This window comes from Babylonia areolata, chromosome 27 (assembly GCF_041734735.1).
Source record: "Babylonia areolata isolate BAREFJ2019XMU chromosome 27, ASM4173473v1, whole genome shotgun sequence".
Taxonomy (NCBI): domain Eukaryota; kingdom Metazoa; phylum Mollusca; class Gastropoda; order Neogastropoda; family Buccinidae; genus Babylonia; species Babylonia areolata.
In genome coordinates, this window is record NC_134902.1 from 10,720,553 (window position 1) to 10,746,673 (window position 26,121).

At 41.0% G+C, this 26,121-nt stretch overlaps 1 protein-coding gene across 1 annotated transcript; it reads left to right on the forward strand.

Moving 5' to 3' along the window:
* The first annotated feature begins 684 nt into the window (after positions 1 to 684).
* On the forward strand, positions 685 to 25,734 carry LOC143301633 (dynein light chain roadblock-type 1-like). Its single transcript, XM_076616057.1, has 4 exons — positions 685 to 1,024; positions 10,951 to 11,026; positions 11,722 to 11,889; positions 21,319 to 25,734. Exons 1-4 carry the CDS (start codon positions 1,022 to 1,024, stop codon positions 21,366 to 21,368), a joined length of 297 nt encoding a protein of 98 aa, XP_076472172.1. The 5' UTR covers positions 685 to 1,021; the 3' UTR covers positions 21,369 to 25,734.
* Positions 25,735 to 26,121: the final 387 nt, after the last annotated feature.

Below are 26,121 nucleotides of genomic sequence, written 5' to 3' on the forward strand. Positions count from 1 at the left end.
AGGGGGGGAGGAGGTTGAGGGGGGGTGGGGGTGGGGGGCTCAGTGTCGACTTCAGCTGTTGGTGATTTTGTAAACCAGAGGTAGTTGGCCAAACTATCCCTGTTGATATTCTGTTTATGCTGGTCATGCAGTGGTACAACGTCTTTGTTAGCATCGCTAATATTAAACGATTCAGAACAAACTAATGTGGCCCAGATGCTACAAGGACTGTGTCGCGCAAAACATCGTCAAACGGTCAGTAGCAAACAACAGCAGATGTATTGTAGTGTCACCATCAAACACCTAACAATGTAGGAACTTCTCTATTAGAACAACAGCAGATACAGTGGAATAAAGTCTGACGATGACATCCAGTCTGCTGGCCCCAGGCAACACCACTAGGGTCCTACTCCTGTGCGCACCCCCTCTCCCCCCCTTCCGCTCCCCAACCCGTTGTCAACAACCCTTGTCCAGATCCAGAAATGCCAGTGTCGAGCTTTGCCGAGTAACTTCCGCCTCCGCAGGTGCCGACTGCCCCCGGCAATCATCTGCTTCTTTTTCTTCTTTCCGTTACACGACCAACATCGACTTGCCGATGACTCTGTCGTGGTTCATGCATACTGGGTATTTTCGTGTCTCCATAACCCACCGAACACGGACATTGGTAACAAGATCTTTGACGTGCGAATTTGATCTTCTGCGTGCGTATACACACAAAGGGGGTTCAGGCAACCTGCCCCCGACAATCATGCACAATAATAAATCATTTTGTATGTGTGTTGGTGTTCCATCCAGTGCACTCGGGTCGAATGTCGATATTTTTCGGGACTGTTGCAGGACCACATTAAATCCGCGTGTGACATACTTTCAATCAAATCGGCATTGAACACAACTTCATTCGAGCCAGTTCTGAGCAAAAAGACACCATTAACGTGCGCCTCCTGTTACCGGAAGTGATGTCTTGGTTGTCAGTGAAGAAGACTCCTCCATTCCTGTAGCAACAAGCGGAGACGTGAAAACATTATCTTGTCACTCCACAAATATGGTGAGTAGTGAGTTAACTTACAGTGTACCTCACTGTCCATCACTGGAATTCGCAATACTGCATTTCGAATGGAACACTTGCTGATAACTTGATTTTATGATTGTGAAAGTTACAAATAATAATTGTGGGTCGGAATGCAGTGGTTCTAACATTGGTTGCTAACAGCTACGTTGAAGGAGTTTACACGGTTTTCTTGTGTATCCCCCCCCCCCCCCCCCCAGAGGTGGGAAAAAACTGTAGCTACAGGTTTGTGGAATAATCACGGTGAAAGGCAGACTGGAGTCTTGAGTGTGACAAGTAGTGTGTAAAGTTTATGTTTCATGGAGGTGTCAGAGCTCGAGGACTGAATCATAAAATTATTTACTATACCACACAACTGCTTGGAAAAAAAAGAGCAGATGCCTGACATTTGCATTAACCCAACACACAGGTCAGGCCTTGAGTAGTTTAACAAACATATACAATGTGGGTATTGTGCATAATTCACATACTTGTGGGTATTGTTCAGTTTCGATTAAGGTGAATAAGAAATTCTGTTTCCTCTCAAATTAAATATATAATAATAAGTAGTAGTAGTATCAGCATCGTCGGTGTGGGGCTCAGATTTGACCCATGGACTTATAATGGTGGACAAAACCTATCGCTGCGCAACTAAAGCCATGCAGCCGTGTTGTTTGGCCTGGAGGAAGGGCGCGTGCGCGAGGTGGTCACTGTCATCTCCGATCACCTGCAATTTTTCCTTCAAAATTCGTTGTTTTCCTAGCAAAGTTGTATTCCCAAATTCAATAACTGGGTGTTTTAAAGTTATTAGACCATTTCGTCACTGCATTTACCCAAAATTGTATCCCTACCCGTAAGAAAGACTGTGTAGCAACGTTCAATGCTGGTGAGTGAGTTTGTCGCCACTACTACCATGGCGGCCATTGAACTTCTTGATCGACGCAGATGTTGTTGAGATACGAGCTTGTATTGTCAATACAAGGCAGGTACATAGATTTATATTGTTCTTGATGCTCCACAGCAACAAAATCGCCAACATGAACAACCAGAGCAGAAGAGGCAGGAACTGAGGCCAGAGAGGGAGCTATTTTCGTTTTTGCGATCGTCATACTTCACAGCTCCTGACCAGTCTATACGCAGTGCTAAAGTATTATCTACAGAGAATCCAGAAATTTTACATCGCCCCAGTGATGCCTAATACCCTTGACAATGTATTGTAGCCCCACAAAACCAATACCAGTGCTTCTAGCTCTAATAGTGCTTGTACACTGTACACTGCCACACCAATCAGCATTTAGGGAAAGCATCACCATGAGCGACACTTCATCCCAAACTTCACAGAACACTGAGAACAGACCTGAGGTCAGTGATCAAACCAATGAATCTTCACATTACCCTTGTGGAACTTGTGACTTGGAGGTTAGATGGGACCAAAGGGGAGCTGCGTGTGAGTCGTGTGGGCACTGGTTTCACGCTTTATTTGAGAATATTGGCACCAAATTGTACAGCCGTTTGAATTCGAGTGAGGTTTCATGGCACTGCTTCCTCTGCGGGAAACCAAACTACAGCACCACTGCTTATGACCTGTATGGAGTTGAGCACTCAGAATGGAATTCACTGTCAGATACCACTCTGTCTGTCCCACATGCGAGTTCCGAGTTCAAACCAATGCATGCTTCCACACCCACACAGGCAAGTAGGCAAGATAAGCAAGATAACCCCTCAGGGTGTTGAATATTAACTTTCACTCCGCAGTTGGCAAACGAGCTGAGATCCTCAGTCTCATCGAAAGTACTAAACCTGACATCGTAATCGAACAGAAACCTGGATGGACAGTGATGTAAAGGACAGTGAAGTTTTTCCTGACCAGTACAGACTTTATAGAACAGACAGAAACAGAGAGGGTGGAGGTGTGTTGGTGGCATTCAGGGAATCGCTGAAGAGTGCCCAAGCACCGGAGTTGGAAACAAAGTGTGAGATAGTTTGGATCAAGATCCACACAAACGAGAGACCGACCCTATATGTGGGTGCATACTACCGACCAGATAAAAGGGATGCAGAGAGTCTTCGGCACTTTGAAGTATCACTGAGGTGCGCCAGACACACTAAGGCAAACATTCTCGTTGCAGGGGATTTCAGCTTCCCAGGCTGGGAGTGGAGTAGTATGACACTGGAAAAAGGCACCAAGTATGTTGAGCTCCACACACACTTTGCAGATCTCCTGAACGATGTAGGCATGGAGCAAGTTGTTCAAGAGCCAACACGCCTGGAGAACACCCTTGACCTGGTACTGACAAACACCCCCCACTTGATCCCAAGAGTAAATGTGAACCTGGCCTGTCAGATCATGACATTGTATTGTGTGAGTTTCAGACAAAAGTGACATTGGGACATCAACCCCAGAGACAAATTCCTCTGTACCAGAAAGCCAACTGGGGTGGCATGAGGAGTGACATGGGTGACTTTCACACAAAGCTGCTGGAGGCAGACACAGACACCCTGGTAGAGGAACTTTGGACCACTTTCAAGGATAGCTTACATTCCAGCATCAAGACCAATATTCCTCATAAACTGTCGAAACCAAAACTGAAGCCCCCATGGTTAACTGCCGACCTGAGACGTCTCATACGGAAAAGAGACAAGGTGTACAAGATGAAGAACGGCTCTGAAGACCTAAGAATACAGATGCATGCCTTTAGAAGAGAGGTGCAGAGAAAGCTCAGAAGAGCACACTGGAACTATGTCAGCCAACTCTTTGAACAGCGAGAAGAGGAGAGCACAAAAAGAGTCGTCCAGTGGTAGAATACCCACAAGCTTATAGGCTTCTGAGGTCTTAGTATGCACAGGGACCCCTAAAGCCAGTTTCACAGCTTTACTGTCAATTATTTGCAGCTTCTTTAGAAACGTCGGCGGAACAGAAAAGATGATTTCTTGACCGTAGGTCAATCTTGATCTGACGAGAGATGTCGCTAAATGTAAAGAAGAATTTTGGAGTCTTGTCCCCAAGGAGAGTGACATACAATTTTTTAAGAAATTTAAACTTTTAACTGCTTTAGTCACTATTGAATCAATGTGTTTCTTCCAATTTAGTTTTGAAGTAAATAGGATCCCAAGAAATTTTATTTCCGACTTGAAAAATATTTCATGTCCTCCCCAAAAAAATTGTGGTAGTTTGCTGGGATTATAACCATTATTAAAGAGGATCAAATGTGTTTTTTCTACAGAAAACTCAAAACCATTAGAGTGCATATAGCTACTCAGTCTATCGAGTTCATCTTGAAAATGTGTCTCTACATAATTGATGTAATGTAGGCTTGTCCTTTTCCTCAAGGATGTCTGAATCCATATAGCAATAGCATATTGAGCCAGCTTGGTAGATGATGAAAAATGTGTGTAAATCATAAAGCATAATGTTGAACAACAATGGAGAAATAATGGAACCCTGCGGGATTCCCATGTTTATAGGCCTGGAGGTTGATAAAGTTACTCCCACTTTTGCCACTATATATCTCCCCACTTAAAAAGGATTTAACATAGTCATAAACATGACCCAACAGACCAATTTGTTTCAGCTTAAATAACAGTCTGCTATTCCATACTTGGTCATAAGCTTTAGTAAGATCGAAGAAGGACGCAAGATACTTTTTCGCTTAGAAAACTGTTTTTTTAATTTGGGTAGTGAGATGGGTCAGATGATCAGTTGTAATCTTCCTTTCCAGAATCCAGTTTGAGCTGACGGAATGTTATTTTTGTCACAGTAATATACCATTCTAATATTTACAGTTTTCTCCATGACTTTACCAACGTGGGAGGTAACCAAAATAGGTCTATAGCTCGAAGCTTCTGTTCAGGGTTTACTCTGTTTTAATACAGGAGTTACAATGGAAGTTTTCCGTACCTCCGGGATTTGTCTACATTCCCAGCACTTTTGAAATAATGTATGTAATATAATTATCCAGTTTTCTGGCAAATGGTTTAACATGGTGTAATGTACTACATCCTTACCAACTGACACATTTTTATTACTCAACAAATGAATAGCGTGTGTACGCATGTGTACATATGTGTGTACTTTACATTTTGTATTGGATTTTAAATACTGTTAAATAGCTTGGTTTTAACCATGTACACATGTCTGTGTTTTAGTTTTGTATGATATTTATTTATGCATGTGTGTGACTGTGATTATTTTATGTGATTCTTAAATTAACTTATCAATTAACTGTTAAGCATATTTTCTTTTAGTGATTATTTTATGTGATTCTTTTCTTAACTTATCAGTTAACTGTTAAGCATATTTTCTTTTATACATTTATGCATTTACGCTGATATTGAATGACTTCTGTGATCAGTGGGTGTGAGGTCCCACATTAACTTGGCATCTGAGCATTCTACTCCCTTTGTGTGTTCATACCATGCATTGTTTGTGAAGCGTACACCACGCAAGAATTTCTCATCTTGAGATAATAAAGTATTCTGCATCTGTATCTACTATCTGTATCTTACGTTATCAAACCTGGATGCAAAGGGTAAAAAATATTGGGTTACAGGGATCACCAGTTCAAGCAATGTCTGATTGACATGTAATTACAAGAATGGACAGCATCTGTTAGGGAAAGGGAAAGATATGATTTGTATAGACCCATACAAGATGGTTTTGGACATGGGCATTTTGTCCACTTTGTAAAAAAGTTAACGAGGATGAATACCATCTTATCTATGTTTGCCCATTGTATGCTGATTTCAGAAGAAAATTCCAAGGTTCATTTATCAATGTTCGCATGGACACTCTTTTGAATGGTATGTACAAACTTGTCTTGATCAGTAGCAAAATATATCTTCCATTCAGTTAAGATCCGGCAAAAAACATTAAATATTGTTTAGTGCATTAGCTTCGATTATTGGCAGAAGTGAATTTGTTACAACTTATAACCTACCCTGGGGACTGTTTGTTGCATGAAACTAGATGCTATGATAAGATTATTGTTATTTATATTGGAGTGTACAATGAAGATATTGTTACCACTACTTCGTCCTCATCCCCACCAAATCCCAATGCAATTGTAATTATGCCTGTGGCCTACATGCAATTAAATGATTAGTATTGACATTCTCTCTCTCTCCGCATCTTCACAAGTCATTGTTTCAGTCGTTCAGGTTGTTTGTGAGGAATTCTGAAAGTGGCAGAGAATTGTGAAGAAACCATTAGCTCAAGAAATTGCAAGTGCATCCCTGCATACACACATTTGTTTGTACATAGAGCACAAATATGCACTCAAAACATGGCATTTATGCAGACACAGACATATACATACAGAGAGCCCAGCCCCCCATACACATTGTGCGCACGCACACAAGCGAGCACGTGCATGCAAGCATATTTAATGTAAATACATATTCCTTGCAGGGCACAACATATTTCAGTTTAGAATAATTGATGTGTTTTTTCTTTGTTAATCACTTTTAAAACTTCTCCGTCGTCTCAGATGGTTATGCCTACATGAACAGAAAAGTGTGCGCGCACACACACACACACACACACACACACACACACACACACACACACATTATACACAATAAGAAGAAGAAGAAGAAAACACAAATTTTCTTTCACTGTACAATGACATTGTAGAAATAAACAAATAATCAAACGGATAAAGTAATTCTCTTTCCGATGAGATGATATTCCTTTCTCTCTCTCTTCCTTCGAAGGTTTTCTGGAGCAGATAATGGCACCACAACATGGCATGTTCTCACTTTGGCTTTGACCCCATATTCAGTTATGACCAGGGGTATGAGTCAGGGCTGGGTCCTAACAACATTTAAGAACATCATAAAGGTTGCATTACAACAGTGCAGATTATGTGTGAATTGTTTTGTTGAAGATAATGATGGAATGTCCAGGACAAAAAGTGATAGGGGTGCCTGTAAATCGCCAAACTGCTTAATCAGCACACCAGGAACTGATCCAAACCTATCAGTTGTGTGCCAAGATTGAACTTCTGTAAGTCCACTTCTATCAGTACATTTTGCTTTATGCTTGATTTTATGTCAAGCTTTGAATTAATCAAAATGTGTGGAAGAGCCTGCCAAGATGAAGGTGTATGATCCAGATAGGAAAAGAGGTGTGTGCTGACATGTGCTGATTTAAAATGGTTGATAACAGTAACATGCACACTTTTTTCAGTGTCATGAAAGTATCAAGAACTTTTGTGTGTGACTTGACTTGACTTGACTTGACTTGACTTGACTTCATTTATTGTCATAAAATCCCGAAGGATTAATAGACACAACAAAGAACAAAGGGAACAAAGAAATAAACGGTCATCTAATACGCATGCACTGAAATACATAGTTGGCAAGTGTTTTTTGACAGTCATCGCAGGTGAATAAATCACTTGGTTTTAGTATATTGTTTTGTATGTTTCTAGAGATCACATTTGATTGATGATCATACTGCTGTATAGTAGTGATTAGATGGCTTCGCAAATTATGAAATAAGATACACGAATCTAAGAAATGCAATTCATCTTCAACAACTTCACATATAGCACATAACCTCTCTTCTCTGGGAATGTTTGCATATCTTCCTCGTTCGATGTTTAAATAATGTGCGCTTATTCTGAGTTGACAAAGAGCTTGTTTGTGAGCAGGATCGATTTTATCAGTTAGATAATTCTCAATTTGATAATCGTTTCTTTTAATTTTGTTGTAGAAATCTAATCTACTGTATTCAGTTTTTGTCTGTTTCCAGAATTGTACATATCTATTTCTTAGTTGTTGGCGTAATGTAAATTTAAGCCTGCTGTTACTAAATGTCGACTGATTGTTCCAAACATGACCTAATCCTACATTGTGAAGAATATTCTTTACAAATTGTATCCATGGATTTTCAATTGTGTCTGGTTGGTTCATCATCGACATATAGACCTTTTTGATATGGCTATCATTATGTGCATCCAGAATATGAGTCCAGTGGTCAAGAACTCTGCAAGCAATATGAATTCCAACTGGAAATCTGCCCAGTTCGGCTAGAGTTGGCAGATTCATTGCTTTAGAATGTACCCCTAGAAGCAGTTTGCAAAATTTTATATGCATTTGTTCATGTGAATGTTTCGAAGAAATACAATTTCTAAAGAAATCTGTCATTCCTGTATTGAATGAATTGGTAGTTTTTGTTTCAGCCCATGGGAACCAAATATCGGATCCATATGATAATATAGGTAAAACAAGTGAATCAAAAAGCTGCAGCACAATATCCAAACGAATATCTTGCTTTTTAACGATTCGTCGGAGGGAGTGTGCTGCTTTTAATGCCTGTTTGGCTAGATGCTCTTGGGCAAATGAGAACGTTCCAGTTTTGTGAAATAATATACCCAAGTACTTGTATTGATCAGTTGTCGGGATTATATCATTGCCTATTGTGAAAATAACTGGCACTTTGGGATCGGTGTGTGTGAAAACTATTACTTTAGTTTTATCTATGTTAATTTTTAGATCCCAGTTTTCACAATACAGATTGAGTTTATCTAGTTTCCTTTGTAATCCTATCTTTGTCGTGGACAAAATTACTAGGTCATCAGCATATAGTAAACATGAAACACTATCACTTTTGTCAAGGTCTATGGATGGTGAGTCAGTAACGCCCAGACATTTCGGGAGATCATTAATAAATATATTAAATAAAGTGGGACTGAGTGTGTTCCCTTGTAGTACCCCCTTCAATATGGGTATTTCAGAAGAAAATCCCGTATCAGTTCTTGTGCAAACTGTGGCATTTTCATACATGCTTTGAATAACTCTAAAGCAATTTCCATTTATACCGATTTGATACATTTTTAGCATTAGAGCGTGATGCCAGACCCTGTCAAATGCTTTCTGAAAATCAACAAAACAGCAATAAAGGCGATTCATTCTTTTTCTTAAAGTATCGTCAATTATCTTTTTAAGTATGAATATGTGGTCCGAGGTCTTGTGTGATTTTCGAAAGCCTGCTTGCTCTTTTGATAGTAAATTATTGTCTTCGAGGTAGTTTGTTATTCGATTGTTTAATATTTGACAAAAAAGATTACTGAGTGAGTTGTTTAGAGTTATTCCTCGATAATTGGTTGGGTTTAATTGGTCTCCCGATTTGTAAATTGGTATGCTAATTCCTTTTTTCCACATATCTGGGAACGTGCCTGAGTTAAGGACAGACTGAAATAACAGTTTTAGTATTTCTGTTGTTTCCGGTAGGCTAGCCTTTATGATTTCGTTTGTAATCCCGTCTTTTCCAGGCGTTTTTTTGTTGTGTAAGTTTCTGGATGCGTTGATTATCTCTTTTGTGGAAATTGGAAAATCAAGATACGAAGGTGTTATATTCGAGTTTATGTTTCTTAGTTCTGTATTTATTTTTGCTTTTGTGCTTTGTGTGTGCGTGTGCGTGTGTGTGTGTGTGTGTGCATGAAATCTTCTAAATTGTATATGAATTTAGCTTGAGTTTAAAGTGTTCTCAGAAAGAAATGTAAACACATTTGAAATTATAGAAGACTATATATATACACACAAGGGATGTTATGAATTCATAACAAAATTAAAACTGTGAGAAGGTGTTCCCTCAGGGTCTGAATTACCAGAAACCTGGGTCAGCTTCCATTCAGTGTCATTTGGTATCAAAACAACAGTCATTTCTTCCATTTTCAGTGTACTGTCTGATCATCTGCGCAGTTTCAGTGTCATTCCTCCCATGTCGCTAATTGAGAATCCCCCATCCACACCCACACCTGGGTTTGGCTGTCATGGTCCCCAGTTTTGGCAGTTCCCAGGGAGCCATCATTGTTAGATCGTCAAGAGGACACACACCAGAGGAGACCCTACACTGCCACTGAGTTACTTCAGTAGTGTTCAGTAGTACCTGTTCGATTTAACATTCTTGGGACACCACCTACTAAGGCCCCTACTGATGAAAATAACAGCTTAGTCATGGAGCCAGACTGAGTGACCGTTCTCCCAGTGTGGAGACCGTCACCACGTCCCCCAACGACAGCCCCTCGCATGAATCTGCTGAAAACGAAAACCTTGACAGAATTCATCCCAAGCATGGAAGTAGAGGGGGATCATAATTGAGGTCACCATTTCAAAAAAAATTATAATGATGATGAATGAGGATGGTATTGATGACAAGTTGCTACGGAGGTTTTGGACTGTGTGACAAGGCTGAACTCTATGCTTCCTGTCATGATGATGTCCTGGCATCAACCAGGCCCGAAAGAGAAGACACATGCAGTGTTGGTTAGGAAATTAGAGCAACATACCCAGTCTCAGAACCAGTATCAGTAGCTTAAGGAGGTGTCACTGCATTCAGACAAATCCATACGCTACACCACATCTGCCAAGCAGATGCCTGACCAGCAGCATAACCCAATGTGCTTAGTCAGGCCTTGAGAAAAAAAAGAAGATAATAATAATAGTAATAAATAGAAATAAAATAATGATAATAATTACAATAATAATAGTAATAAATAGAAATGAAATAACATACCCAAAGATGCATCAGTGAATTGGATGATACTCAACTGTGAGATCCCAGTCTCCATGTTTAAGCCCATAGCACATTTAACTGTGGGAACCAGCAGTGTGCCAAAAAACCCACCTCATGCTGTGAATCAAACCAGTGTCCTCTCAGCTGTTAGTCCACGATGCTAACCACTTTGCCATGGCAGCTGGTGGTATTTTTACACTTTATTGACACTGATCACCTCACTTCAGAATGTGTGTGTGTGTGTGTGTGTGTGTGTGTGTGTGTGTGTGTGTGTGTGTGTGTGTACATGCATATCTGTGGTGTGTACAGGTATGTGTATGTTTATGTGTGTCTGTGTCTGTGTGTGTGACAGTGTTTTTAACACTGACACTGACAGCACTGACAATGATGGAAACCTGGTGTGCAGGCTGATGTTGAGGAGACCTGCAAGAAGATCCAGAACATGAAGGGAGTGGAGGGGGTGCTGATTCTGAATCAGGAAGGTGAGCTGACTTGGATACACATAGACATGTATTCATGTTGGACTTGTGGGATCCAAAGCTTGTATGGTGCAGGAGAGGGTCATCTTTCTTGGGGTTTAACACTGTCATCAGTTTCAGTTTCAAGGTGTCAGTTTGTTGACAAATCCATTCACCACAGACACATGTACACACATACACACACGCACACACACTCTGTCTGTCTGTCTCTCTTACATGCTGATGTGCATACACATAAACACACATACACATGCACCCTCTTCACCCATGCATCCCCTCCCATTGGCCCCACTTCCACACTCAGAATATTCTGAACTTGCACAGTTCCCGCAGTAAGCACAACAGAAACATAAGCACACATGCAAGCACACTTATATATATATACACACAGATACACACACACACACACACACACACACACACACACACACACACAACTTACATGCTCCCAAACTCACACACGCATATCATGGTATGCACACATGCACACATACACATACATGCACACACAGAGATGTTTACATGTGTATTTTCCTCAACCACCTTTCCCAATCCATCCTCTGTCCCATTCCACCCCCCGCGCCCCCCCACTCCCCCATCCTCTCTAACTGTTGTTTTTTTGTTGTTGTTTTTCCTGTCTAATATCACAAAGTGGAAAGATGCTAAATTGAAATGGAGCGGTGTGCTGTGTCTGTCAGGTATCCCCATCAGGTCCAACATGGACAAGTTAGACACCATTCAGATCGCGGCTCTGGTGCGCGGTCTGATCGACCAGGCCTGCAGGGTCATCAAGAACCTTGACAACCAGAACGAACTCACCTTCCTCCGCCTCCGCACCAAGAGAAATGAAATCATGTGTGCTGTGGGTAAGTGGCAGACTGCTTCCGGAATTAGGTTACTTTTCTCCGCCTTTACTTTCAGAGGAATAAAATCATGTGTGTTGTTAGTGAGTATTGGACTGTTCTCAGAATGAAGTTACTTTTCTCCCCCTTTACTTGAACCCTTTCGCTTCTTAAACTATTTCTGATTTTTGCAAAATAATCAGCAACCTCTAGCAAACAAAAAAAACAAAACAAAAAAAACCCCAAAAAACTCACAAAAATTTTAATTATTTTCAAAAGTATGTAAAAGTATAAGTTTTCTGGAAGGAAAATGAATGGAGAATACAGTTATCATAACTTCAGTGTTGACAGGATGAGATAACTTCCAACTCCCAATCAGAAGATATCTCAAATTTTTAGAAAGAAAACGAAATCCACAGAATATTTTATGGAAATAAAAGAAGAAAAATCAAGTATATTTTATTTTTCAGGTGGAAATGATGGTAAAATATTAGCAAATGTTTTAGACACAACAACCAAGTGAGGTCATGTTGTTTCCTGCACTATCATGTTGTGTTGAATATAAACACTGTACATAACCACTCACATACACACACCCACACACCCTCCCACCCCAACACCCTCAAACACAATCACACAATATTACAACAGAAAAGCTCACTGTAAACAATAGTTCAGCTTGAAACATTCATCTGGAGGGTTTAATCGTAAATGAAAACCCCCAAACGAAGGTTTCATGCTAAAAAATTGGGTTTTTTCTATACTCACTTCTGACATGACCCTGCCCGCTTCCTGTTGATGTAGCTTGTGGCATGTAATCATCATCAGGACAACCAGAATCACTTCAGTTGATCAACAACATCACTTTCATTTTCTATCATGTTTTCGTAGTTGCTATTGTTGACATGCAGAAAATCAAACAAAATTGTAGCCTCCTCTTCTGTACTGTACATTCTGGCAGCCATGTTGACACACTCAACAGCTTTTTGCTTTATAAAATGCAAAAAAAAACAAAAAAAAAACAAACCCCCAAAAAACCCATCAAAAACGAGCCAAAACGTGCTGAGAAATTGCTTTGTACACTCACTCATTAAGGCAGTTGCCATTTGCAAGGGAGATAAGGTTATGCAAATGAGTGGCTGGACACCTGATTATGCAGTTACCCCTACATTGTGGATGTATCTGCAGTCAGAAGTGAAAGCCTTAGGAAGAATAAAATCATGTGTGTTGTTGGTAAGTATCGGACTGTGCTCCCTGGAGTCATTGTTACGCCAGCGAGGATCTAACTCGGCTCCAAAAACACTGAATCCCTCGACTGCTGAGCCATGGTGAACTGAGGTCATTTTAGTTTGAAGATGAAAGGCAATTACTACTTTTTATGTACTTCTTGTGTGTAATTGATTTTTTTTTTTTATATATATGAAAGCAATGAGTTCAAGAGGAAAAAGTGACGGAGAGTCGAATTGGCAGATGTGAGTCAATGTGATTGTCAGTTGTGAAGTAAAGACGTCATTGTTTATTTATTTATGGTCTGTTCATCTAAGATGATGATATTAGACTGAAATAATGATATTATTATCATGATATTATTAGTATTAGTATTATTTCTATCACAATTATTATTATCATTATTACTTAGAAATCACCATTTCTGAAAATCAATGGCAGGGGAAGAACTGGTCAACTGAAAAGGGGGCGAATGAGGTGGAAGGGGGTAGGGGGGGAGAGGACTGAGGAAGGAAGAAAGAGAGAGAGAGAACAGAATGTGGAAAAAATAGAGTACAAAATGTAAAATGGAGACGGTGGGTGTCAGTGTTTAGAGAAAGAATAACAATTGGAAGGGTGTGCGTGAGAGGGGGGGTTCGGGGAAGTGGGATAAGGACAGAAAATGAATCAATAATCAGATATTGTATGCAGTACTTCTATAGATTATTATTTGAAAAGAGGATGATGTGGGGACCGACAATAAACAACCAACTGGACTATTTAACACATAACTAGCTAGAACATTTTGAAATACATAACTTTTTCTCCCCCCCAAAAAAAAACATTTATACTGGTAACATGTGCTCAGTAATTTATGGAGGCAAAAAAAGGTTTCATTTCTAAACAGCAGGTTAAAATGTGCTCTGCTGTTGCAAATGCATTTTTTTTCACAGTATTTTGTGTATGGGACATTTTGTAATAACCTAAATGCCATGCTCTTAACAGCCCTGCCAGTTCTTTTAGCATTTGATAAGGCAGAAGTCTTAACTTAAAAGATGTAAAGGAATTTAGCTTATTTCTTTCAACAGTATTACACATTTCAGATGATGATAAATGATGAGGAAGTTCAATTGCATTTAGAGCGTTTTTAGCCCCAAGTTTTGCAAGATGATCTGCAGGTTCGTTAGAGGGAATCCAACACATTTGAATATTAGTTCCTCTCATTTGAATACAGTGAGTCAAAAATCTTATTTCAAAAATGATGTTTAATTACACATACTTAACCGTGACCCACTAGTGCAAACTCCGGCAAGGATATAATTCCTGTCCTGTGCAAACTACTACCCACATATGTGGAGAAAATAGAAGTAGCTACGGTCGATATCCCAAAGTAGGTTACCTCCCCTGTACATCCCTGACTAGCGCCCTCTTTTTCTGGCAGCCATCTTGACTCCTGATCCTGTGCTCTTTATACGGCTAAGTTTTTTTTTCGTATTTCTGCCTGTCTATCGATTCTTTGACACTCATGTTTTGTATCTGACGAAGACTTGTATCAGGTCACAAACTTACTTAGCTCGTTTGGCCAGTCAAGCTAAAATTATGGTGCAATCTCAATCGTAAGGGCCTCTACATATAGGTACAGGTACAGTATTTGGGACAGCAATTAAGCCTTGCGTCATTAATAAGCCTTGCGCACTATTACATTATACAAATCTCTCAATACAATTATGGGGGCTCTCACTTCCCCCCATTTTCAGTGGGCAATAGGCCTTACAGGCCTAAGGGCCTTCATATCGACAGGATGTGATCTGACACTGGGCCCTCAACCTTAGGCTTCGTCTGCAACACTAACCCTCCACCTCCTCCACTGCCTCCGCTCCCTCCAGTCGACTCCATACCTCCACCACCTCCTACGCCTTCTCTGGCGGCTTCTCAGGGTTTGTTTCATCATATTCAGGTCAATGGTGGTGTTTCTCTTCATTCAATCGATTCGCGATCAGTCTCAACGTGCTGTGCGTTTTCTTGGCCCTGCCAGTCGGCAGTGTGCGAGTCGCTCTCCTCTCTTTCTCCATGCCCACAATTTCAAGGAACGAGTGTGCTCCCTCTCAGGGAATCCAACACAGACTTAACATTCTCCACTTCACATGTGGTCCGCTATATATATATATCTCATACATCCGTGAGCAAGGCCGTGGCCACAGATCATGCGCCACTCACGCGGCATGCCCCGACTGTCTCGAGTCCACACCCGGACCATTTCGGGTAGGGAAGCCCTCCCTCTAGGTTGGGAGGAAGGTGACCCAATAGGGGACACGCACATGCACCCACCCTCTCGCTCTGATTTTCAAATTCAAAGGAGGCAACCCCCACTTCGGTGCCCCCACCAGTGAGCGCCGCGATTACCTCCCTTGCACCGGCATTACCCCACACCACGGGTGCATGCACAGTCCCTCCAACCTCGGCGGTGGCAGTTCCCTCTACTAGACTCTGCTGTTACCCAACCAGTGGTGGCTCAGACACAAGCCCCAACTGACAATCAGCATCTCATACTGTCTACGTTACATGACGCTCGCGGCCACAGATTGCGGCTCCGTCACGTGGCATGCCCTCAACTGTCTCACGTCCAGTGGCGACCGATTCGGACGGGGAAGCCCTCCCTCTACTTAGGGAGGAAGGTGATTCGCTAGGGGGACATGCAACACCAAATTGCATCTCCTCTCAGCATTGACCACGGCACCAAGGGACATTATTATTACCTCCCTTGCGGCCCACTTCACCCGTGTCGGTTATGGTGGCATCGAACCACGGACTCCCACACGCGACATTATATTCCTCCCCCTACAGCGCGGAAGCATAACAAAAGGGATATATGCTACAGAGGCCTCCTGCTTCGCCGATTTTGGGGCACCAAGGGAGGCAACTCCGCTTTTGAAACTTGGGTAGTTCCCTTGCACTTACACAGCAAGTCACTCCAGCCCCCTTTACTGACCACTAGCGATGTTCTTTTGCATTCTCATTGGACCTTGCTGTCCACCTGAGGGCTTTATGCAGCAGCTCCTATCAGCTACTGACAACCTCTATTTTCCTTCCTCTGTTTCTCAGGCAATTGCAGACATATATTGCTCTGCAAGGAACCATTCCACTTACCATTCTTTCCTTTACATACACAATAACAGTGAAATAAAACAGAAACAATAATACATTTGTTATTGTTAATGATGTATTCTTTAAAAAAAAAAAAAAAAAAAAAGTAAAATAAAAAAAGGTGGGGGAGGGGGGGGGGGGGACACGCATAAATCCATGCACGCACATATCTTGATATTTCTACATATGTGCGTGCGTTTCGGCGATATGTTCATACATTCTCCATATCGACAGGTACCGTTACACTTCTATCTCTATACATTGAGATTTTCTATCTCAACAATATATGCGTATATTTTTTTTTGCACACTTCTGTACATGAGGCTCAGGACTGTGCGTTTACATACAGGCACAATCTTCACATGTGTATGTACATATCTATTAGACATTTTGCATTACTTTTTCAGTTCACATTCCCATTTACTTGAGCATATCCATGTTTGCTACATATATGCTTGTGCATGTGTTCTTTTTCGCGCATTGATCTATAGGCATGGTCACATTCCCTGACATCTTCTCTCAGTCAAGTCGACATACATCCTATGTACATATTTGTACACATCTTAGCATAGAGTTTCCTCACTCCATTTTGGAGGACTACCACATACAGAGACACAACTGTCTTGCGCAAGCTTGAACATATGCTCCTGGCCACATCCACATCTCTGCTGTAGCTGGCCCCAAGGGACCTACACACACTCCCTCCTCACCCACAGGGCTAGAGATGCCCTAACTTGGTACAAGGAGGGATGAAGCAGTCCAACTTAGGGGTGCCACTCCAGACACACATGCCCTTCATTCCTCGCCAGTTTGTAAGGCATCCCTTCTTACCTCCCTTGCCTACAACAACCCTTGGTTTGCACCACTGTGGTTGTGACAACAGCTCCACACAGGCCCTACATCCTAGCAAGCCCTCCCATGAAGGGGTGTCTGTCTTTGCCTTCCAAGTTTTAGCAGGCCCAAAAACTGCCCACTGGGCAGGAGACAATCACCCTAATTCCGTCTCTTCCACTCCTCACTAGTAGCAGAAGGCCTGGGTAATAATTGTTTTCCTCTATACTCGGGAGAATGGCATATTGACAAGGACGGATGCGCCTCACAGAGCACAACAAACCGTCCATTAGCCACAGGGGCGTACCTTTCTGCCCAATCATACCAGCACTGCAGATGCCGCATTCAAGCACATCAGTTCGCCCCATCACCTTGCTTGAACAGAGATCCAGCATCAACGTCTCAAACAATTGGTGTTGGAAAGCACTTTCTGCACTTGGTCTTCCCTGCCTGATCCTTTCAGCCTCAACACACAACCACTGCTGTGGTTACAGATGGGCATTCTTTCTCCAGCACTGTCTTTCCAATGAGACACTTCCAGGGGTTTCTAGCCTTGACAGGCTATCCCATCATGGAGCCCCAGTCTTCAGTCAAGGGCCTGTCAGAGGATGACTGTTGTCACTTTGGAAGCAAGCACCATGTCTTTCAGACACATGGCTGCACCACAAGACCCTGTCACATCCTTCCGGCTTCCTGACATTTCAGCAGAACCTGCATGGTGGACACCTTCATCCCTCAAGCACACAGCAGCTGTTTCCTGATTTACCCATGCTGATTGGTATCCTCCTAGGACCAGTATATGATAATCAGTCGTGTACGACAATGACCATCAGAACAGCAGAGGAGGCAACTGCTGTCCTGACTATCCGGGCTGGAATTCGATTATACAATTTCTAGTAGAGAGTGTTTTGCCCAAGTTGCATCCCCGCTCCCTCGATCAAGAGGGCCTTAGGACTCATCATTGGGACGGATCCCAAAGGCTAGTTAGCCCCCAAGGCTACAGCACTAAGTCCCAGTGCAATTTGACTTATAGTTTGAGAGACATAGTCCTTCATGAAAGACTAAGCTGCAAACAATTTCCCTTTGCAATTAAGAAACCACTGATAATACAGCTCTCACTTTGCTGTTGGCCATACTGTAAATATATGTCAGATCAGTGATTTGATGTAAATGGCCAGTACAACACATTTGGAGCCACTTTTCTCCCTGCCCCCGCCCGGCTCCATCCCAGACTTAGTGCGCACCAGACACAGCCAGAGGCCTGTCACGGATCTGGTCCCCTTTCTCACTAAAGTACCTTCAGCAAAAATTTTCCCCATGGAAACCCTCTTTCATTAGGAATTCCACCACAGAATGAGACTCAGTGACCTGCGGGCACATGAAGTGCACTCCCACAGCCTGATCCAACCCAGCCATTGACTGCCGACAACATTCTGCAGGTTGCTCCAACATGCCACACTTGGGTAGAGAAGCCACCAAGCCTTTTGTATGCCCATTTGTGATGGTATCCGCCTGGGCAATTACACAGCCTTGCCCCAGAGACACCAGGGACCTCAAGTCTCTTGTTGCCAAATGTCTGCCATTCCATGCATAGGCAACATGCCAGTGCTGTTTTTTGGCAGCGACAAAAAAGTGGCGGGGTGGGCGCCCATCACCTGTCAGCTCGCATGGAGGAGCTCTACAGTTCTGGCTGTCACACCAAAGGCAAGCCCAACATGGTGGGCTACCTCTGTCTCATGCCACAGTTTCCTTCAAACACATATATCACTTCCACTTTCGGCCCACAACCAATGTGGAATCATCAGATCAAGCCACACGTGCACCTCCTTGCATTGACGCTCTACCACGCTCAAGTGAGACAACCCTATAGGGTACGTGTTTCCTTCCCTTCCTTTGATTGGAAGGGCTCTCAATAAAGTGTGGATTCAACACACTGACCCGATTCTCTTTGCGCTACATTTATCAGCACAGCTGTGGTCCACAGACCTCTCCCACAACACAGCTGTGGGCCTCAGTCTTCTTTGCATGCACCAATATCCTTAGATGACACAGTACACCCTATCTCTGAGCCCCATCGCCCCTGGCGAGTGGTGTCGCTAGCTCACCCACTCAAACTCAGACCCCTTAGTGCAACCCCCTTCAGCCACAGCTCACAAAGTCAGAGCATGGTCCTCTTCCCTTGCCTTTGCCCACAAAGCATGGCTACAAGACATGGAGGCTGCTTGCTGGAAAAACCCTGCTACCTTGATTGAATTCTACTTGAGGGACATCTATCGCTTTTGGGGATGTTGGCTCAAGAGGCATTGCCTCTGCGGTGGTCATGCAACAGGCCATCGCAGCGCACTGACAATAAAACGGATGAGCCCTCCACCTTGTCATGCAATTCTGCACTAGTGGGTCACAGTTAAGTATGTGTAATTAAAAGGAAATTTTCTTCCTAAAATTACGTTTAAGTAACATACTTACCGTGACCCACATTTAAGACCCTCCCGTTCCTCCCCGCTTTCTGTTCTCCCTGATGCTGCGCTGGTTGCGGCAAATTGCCGTAAAAAGAGGGCGCTAGTCAGGAATGTACAGGGGAGGTAACCTACTTAGGGAGGTTATCGGCCGTAGCTACTTTCGTTTTCTCTGCATAGGTGGGTAGTAGTTTGCAAAGGACAGGAATCAGACCCCTGCCGGAGTCTGCACTAGTGGGTCATGGTAAGTATGTTACTTAAACATAATTTTAGGAAGAAAATAACCTTTATAATTAATGTTTGTACAACCTGATTTGATAGACTGCAGAACTGATTTTGAATCAACACAAGATAAAACATTAATCAAGTTTAGGGGCAGATCAATTAGATATGTTAATGCCATAAAAATGGCAATTATTCAGCAGTAAAAATTGAGAAGCCCTTTCCAGTATGATATGACTTTTCAATTTTCAAAGCATGAATTGTTTATCCAGAACCAGCAAACCGATTTTCTAAAACAGAACCATTTTTATATATTTTTAACTGGTGGGGGCATGTTTCAGACAGGTGTGATACCTGAGATGCTAGAATATTGGGATTTTCATCTTTTTTAATGTCATACTAGTAATAGCTGCTCCAGTAAATTCCCATAATGGAGCTGGTGAAGAGCTTATAATTGGAGAAATATTTGATTGATTAATAGTATCAAACACTTACGTAGAAATAGTTTCTATATTTCTGTTCTGTTTGGATCGTTTTGAAAAAAAATTGTCAGACTGTATATTTATCTGTTTTTACAGAATTTCTGTAGCATTTGCTCTGATTGCATATTTTGCCAATGCTACCTTTCTTGATTCATTAAGAGGTAGAAGCTAACTTTAAGGCTTTGCTGTCTACGCTTTGCAATTTTTTAAAGTAAGCATTTTGAGCAGAGAAAAATACCTTCTGTCCATACGTCAATCTAGATCTTACCCGTGCAGTAGCAAGATGAATAAGTGTTTTTGAATCTTGACCCCAAAGCTGTTTACTGATGACTTTAGGAAAACTTAAGCTTTTCATTGCTTTTGATGTCATGTTTCCTAGATGTTTCTTCCAATTTAGCCTAGGAATAAAATAAACACCAAGGAATTTGACCTCAGATTTGTAGAAAAGTTCTTTTCCATCAAGATGAAAAGTTGGTAATTTTGGGGGGGGCAGCACCATTATTGAAAAAAATATCGCGTGTCTTTTCAGTTGAAAACTGTAATCCATTATCTTTCAAATAAATATTTAATTTTTCAAGTTCTGATTGATGTAAATTAATGTGATTGATATAACAGAAGCCTGTTTTCTTTCGCAAATGTACGTTCAACCAAACTGCTATATTATCAGCTTATTGGGCAAGATTAATAGATTTTGACAAATATTTTGGCAAATCATATAAAATTATGTTGAACAAAAGTGGGGAAAATATAGGTCCTTGCGGAATACTCATGTTAATTGATCTTGAAGACGACAATGATTGCCCAACTTTAGTGGTGATGCATCTTTCTGTCAGAAGAGATTTTATATACCTGTATACATTGCCACGTAATCCAATGTTCTTTAGCTCAAACAGTAATCTGGCATGCCAAATGTGTGATGTTAAGGATATAGGTCTATAACTTGATGGGTCTGATCGTGGTTTAGCTGATAAGTTTGGGAGTAATAATAGCTTTGTGAAGTAAAGAGTGATGACTGCCGTGTTGTGCAGACTGTTCCAGTGGATACATATGGATGGAGATGTGTTTGTTTCACCAAGGTGGTTGTGTTATCAGGGCTTCTTTCGTTTGTGCAGACAACAGTGGCTACACAATGACGGTGGTGCAGAAGGCTGAAAGTTGTTGATGTCAACATCTCCTGTCGTCTGCTGTCAAGATCTGATGACAACATCTTAAGTCGACATGTCATGACAATGTGTCTGCTTGTCTTTTACAGTGGCGCTCTTTTGATCTTCACTTTTCAGCCTGACAGCATGGTTGAAATAGTTGTGGATATGATAGCATAGTTCCACTCTTGTTTTGATCATCTGCTGGTAGTAGTATGAATAACTTTATATTTCTGTTGATTGATATCAGATGGTTTTTCCCTGGTATATTTTGCAATTTTAATGCAATCGGGAAAGCATACTTTATTTTAGTCTCTTCTTTCTTATGATCTTGCACAGTAGCAGCAGTACTAAAATACTAAAAATATGTATGTAATTGATGAGTCCTTTTTTTTTTGGTAGTAAACAGCGATGGTTAAAAATTAAAAAAAAAAAAAAAAAAATATATATATATATATATATATTCCAAGTACACCCAACAACATACCAGTATCAGCTGTTTGTATTATAGTCTGTTGAACTATGTTTCAACAAAGAGGCTGAAGTTATTTTGGACTGATTAAATAGTGTTTGAAGAAAATGACTTGAAAGTGAATTATAATAAGTAGCCTTTCAGTACTCTTGTTGGACACTGAGTCTGTTACCTGAAAAACTAGATGTTTGTCTTCTCATCAGTGGTGCTGTCTCAACTTTGGATATTTAAGTGATGTGTTCGTCCTGAGTTCAACCAAGTCATTCTGAATGGTGATAACATCAACATTGCCTGTGCCAGAGTCCGTCTTAACCCTACGTTACATGCTCACATTTGTCACATTCAAAATCTGAGCTTTGCGGTTATTTAAACTACAGCTGCCCTGAGTTTATTTTTGTTTCAAAAGTTGTCCACTTTGATTATACTTAACCTTTTCAGTGCTGAGCATTATTTTGAATTGTGCTTCCTATTTGCCGGGTGGTTTTAGGTTGTGAAGGTTAATAATTATTAACAACACATTCTAGCATGTAAACTACTGCAATAAAATATACATAACCCATACTTATCTGAAATGAACAGGCTATCAAATTCTGATGGTTAGAAGTTCATTTAACACAGTAATTGTATATCATGTCCTTGAGTTGTAACTCCTGCCTGCGCCTCGTCCACACACTTCGTGTTTACTTTCAGACAGTATCAGAAGTTCAACAGAGACCCAGTTGGCCCTCACTGCAGGGGAATGGGGGATGAGCATTGTTCATGATTTCACCTGCAGACAATAGCTGTTTGATCAATGCAAGTGTGCTTTTCTAAAACCATGCTGGACATGTAATTCACAACTTACACGAAACTGTTTACCACCCTTTATCACGTTCTGCATCTATCCCTGCCCCGAGTAAGTGGATGGTTTTTATTTGAGATCAACTCTAGGTCAACCACAGAGCTATATTCACCACCTGCTCCGCTTTCTCTCTGCTGGCTGCATCTGGCTCTTCAGCTACCCCCACCTTCCTCCTCTCTGCAAATCATTATTCTAACATTCAGTCACATCAGGTAAACCATCTGAGAAGATTTTGCACACCTAGTACTCAATTCATTGTTGTCAGTGACTTTTAGATCTTCTGCAGCATCTTTGATGGCAAATTCTCTTTGTTGTTGTTGTTGCTGGAATACACTACCGTTTCCAGCCACTAAGGTAAGGTAAGGTTGTGGTTCATCGTCCACCATTTTGAAAGCATCGTGAGGGGGGTGCTAATAATAACAAAGTGATTAGCTGTTGCTCCTTATGCATAATTGAATTAGACATGTCAAGCTATCTGACTTGCAGCTGTTCGAACACATCAGTTTTAAAATAGAACTGTGAAAAATCCTGAAATTGTAAAACTTTTGCATTATTCAGTGCATGACATCTGAGCAATTTTTAAAGCTTTCTTTGTAATATCATTGGATTAAGTAAAACCTCATATTGGAATGCACTCAGGGATTCAGTTCTGCAGCCCTCTGGACAAGCTTTTGCATATCCTGATGATGTTTTTCTTTAAAAATTACAAATCGTAAATCCTTGACAATGCTAAATTGTGAGAAATATTAAACTTAAATCCTTTCAAAATGTCAGTTTTAGAATTTAATGTAAATGATACTTTCCATTGGACTAGAATATTATTGACAGACATTTTAAGAGAAAGTAAAACAATGATCCGAATGTGTGCTTTTTTATACTGAGATATTTGACATTTAGCCCAACTCAGATCATTTCACTGTCCATGTCTTCACAGAATATTGTTTCACAGTCTGTCACTACACATGCTGTGCAGACTTGTTACTTTATGTAAATAACCTGACCATTTGATTTTCTCTTTTTCTCTATGTACTGGTCATGCTGTGTGTGTATGAATATACACATTCATGTTTGTATGTTTACAAAGGTGTGTTTTCATGTGCTTGGTGCTCTGTGGGTGTTGGTTCCATGCCTCAAACTTCCTTTGTAAATTTATGAAGGTCAATTCCAGTGCCTCACCCACCCCACAGGTTTTGGCTGAGTTGGAGTGCTTTAAAGAGAAAGAAATTGTGCTTCCAAGAAAACAAGGGTTGGTAAAAAAAAAAATAAAAAAAATGCAGAATAAGCTTTGAATGTAAAGAACACGGTTTTGTATCAAAGATCGTGGGTTGGTACTAAGTTTAGAATGTTAAGAAATGATGTTTTTGTATCATCTATTGTGGGTGGTACTAATTCTGGAATTGGTGCAGCAACAAAGAACAAGTAAATGTGCTTTAAAAAAAAAATCTATTGTGCCATTGGATTATGAAGTGTGGAGATGCTTCAAGGTCTGTTGATTGACTTTGCTGAGTGTGCCGTGGGCTGACAGTAGAATAGTGTGCTTTGCTGTTTTTCCACATGGTGATCAAGTGATCATGGATACACATGGGTGATGGATTTTGCTTTGGTGTTTGAGATGTTTTGAAAGACTGTACATATTTTATTTACTTTCAGTCCTTTCCATTGGTGGTGGGGTGGGGAGAAGTGAGAACAGAAGAAGAAAAGTTTGAAGATCGAAAATCTTCAGTTTCATATTTGTCAGCAAGTTGTCTGCTTTCAAAAGAAATCTTTATATTTATGGATTGTTTAGATAGTGAGGGATATGGTGACAGTGATGAGGTTTAAAAGAAAACAATTGATTTCCATAGCCTGTTTAACTAATCACTGGTTCTGTCTGCTGTGGGCTAATAGTGGAGGACAAATTAAAGCAAGGATTTGTTTATTCTGAACATGACACACAAGGGAACTTTGGGGACCTCACACATTCTGTTCTCCCTCTTACCCTAGCTCCCCCCCCTCACACACACACACACACACACACCCACACCCTCTCTGTTTACAGTTCTCACAGTTGAGGTGAAAATGGCAGAGGGGCTGGTGGAATAGAAGCTGATAAGTTTGGGGGGTAATGGATTTGTCACCTGCCTAAGTTAATATGCTGTGAGATGGCCGAGATTTTTTCTTTCACGTCTCCATTTTTTATTCAGCAATATTTGTGTAATGATTGTTATTTGATGGTGATATGTATTGACACGCATTTTGCAAAGGGTAAAATGTGTGTGTGCGTGTGTGAGATCATTTGTTCAGCAAGCGTCACTCGAGTGACCCATTCCAAGACCGTCCTCTGACTGGATTTGCCTCAGTACAGGACACTTTCCATTGATGTCAAGATTTTATTCACAATTTGGAAAGTATCCCTAAACTGCACCGCTCAGATGAAAGAGAAACAGTGGTGTTATATTTTATTGTAAATGGGTGGCTGGTGTTGATAGTTGGTGGGAATTTCTGGAACAGTCTCAGCAGAGGTTTGACAGAATCAGGGAATATATCACATTTTTCTGGCATACATGTTTTATTGACACAAAGTTAATGAGATGGTCAAATTTTGTCCTCAAAAACACAGATTTCACCAATAAGGAAGAACTGAGATCATAATGATTTTATTTGTATCAAAGCTTAAAATACAGAGCAAGAGAGAAGTGGGAAGTTGTGGAAATATGGTACTGAAACTCTCTTCTTGATCAGGGTATCTTTTGCAGTCTGCTGTTGTACTGGATGGATGGGTAAAGTCTGTGATATGCCAGATGAATTGATGGTATTTCTGATAGTATTGATTACTTCTCTGATAAGGTATTTCTGATGTAATGGATAGCATCTCTGATATGGATGGATTTTGTCTCAGATATTATGGATGGATTAATGGTATCTCAGATACGATACAGGATGGATGGATTGTAAAATTAGAAAAGAATGTTGCTTTTTTCAAATACAGGTATGTCAAAGATTATGATTTTCTTGCTTTTGTGCTCTTTAGTGAGTAGTCATAATCTGAATGGCCCTTTTTTTTCCATTGGATTATAAACTCATGTTTCATTTCCCTGTTTGAATAAAAGTGTTTTTGTTGAGAGGAAGAGAGTGAAAAGGGTGGGGAAGGAGTGGTTCAAATACAAATCATTGGTAAAATCACACAGATCTCAATTTAACCACACTCTGTCCCACACAGAGTACACACATACTACGTGTGTTGTTTGTGAAATTTTGTTCCTGCCACTTGTGCATCACATTGGTGTACCAAAAGAATCTGCAGGAAGCGTTAGTGTGCTTGCCTCTGTGTGAGCAGGACATGTGTTGGCAATCATCAGTGCAGTTCATCTGGAAAAACAACAACAAGCTTAAAGCCCCCAGTCTTGAAAACTGTTACTACATCTGAGAAAGGTTGGTCACAGAGTGCATTAACTTGTGGAGACTGTCATGGTGTGGAAGT

Coding starts and splice junctions, on each gene's coding strand:
- LOC143301633 (XM_076616057.1), top strand. Junction 11,027..11,721: donor GCTGATTCTGAATCAGGAAG/GTGAGCTGACTT, acceptor TGTGTCTGTCAG/GTATCCCCATCAGGTCCAAC. Junction 11,890..21,318: donor TGAAATCATGTGTGCTGTGG/GTAAGTGGCAGA, acceptor TCGTTTGTGCAG/ACAACAGTGGCTACACAATG.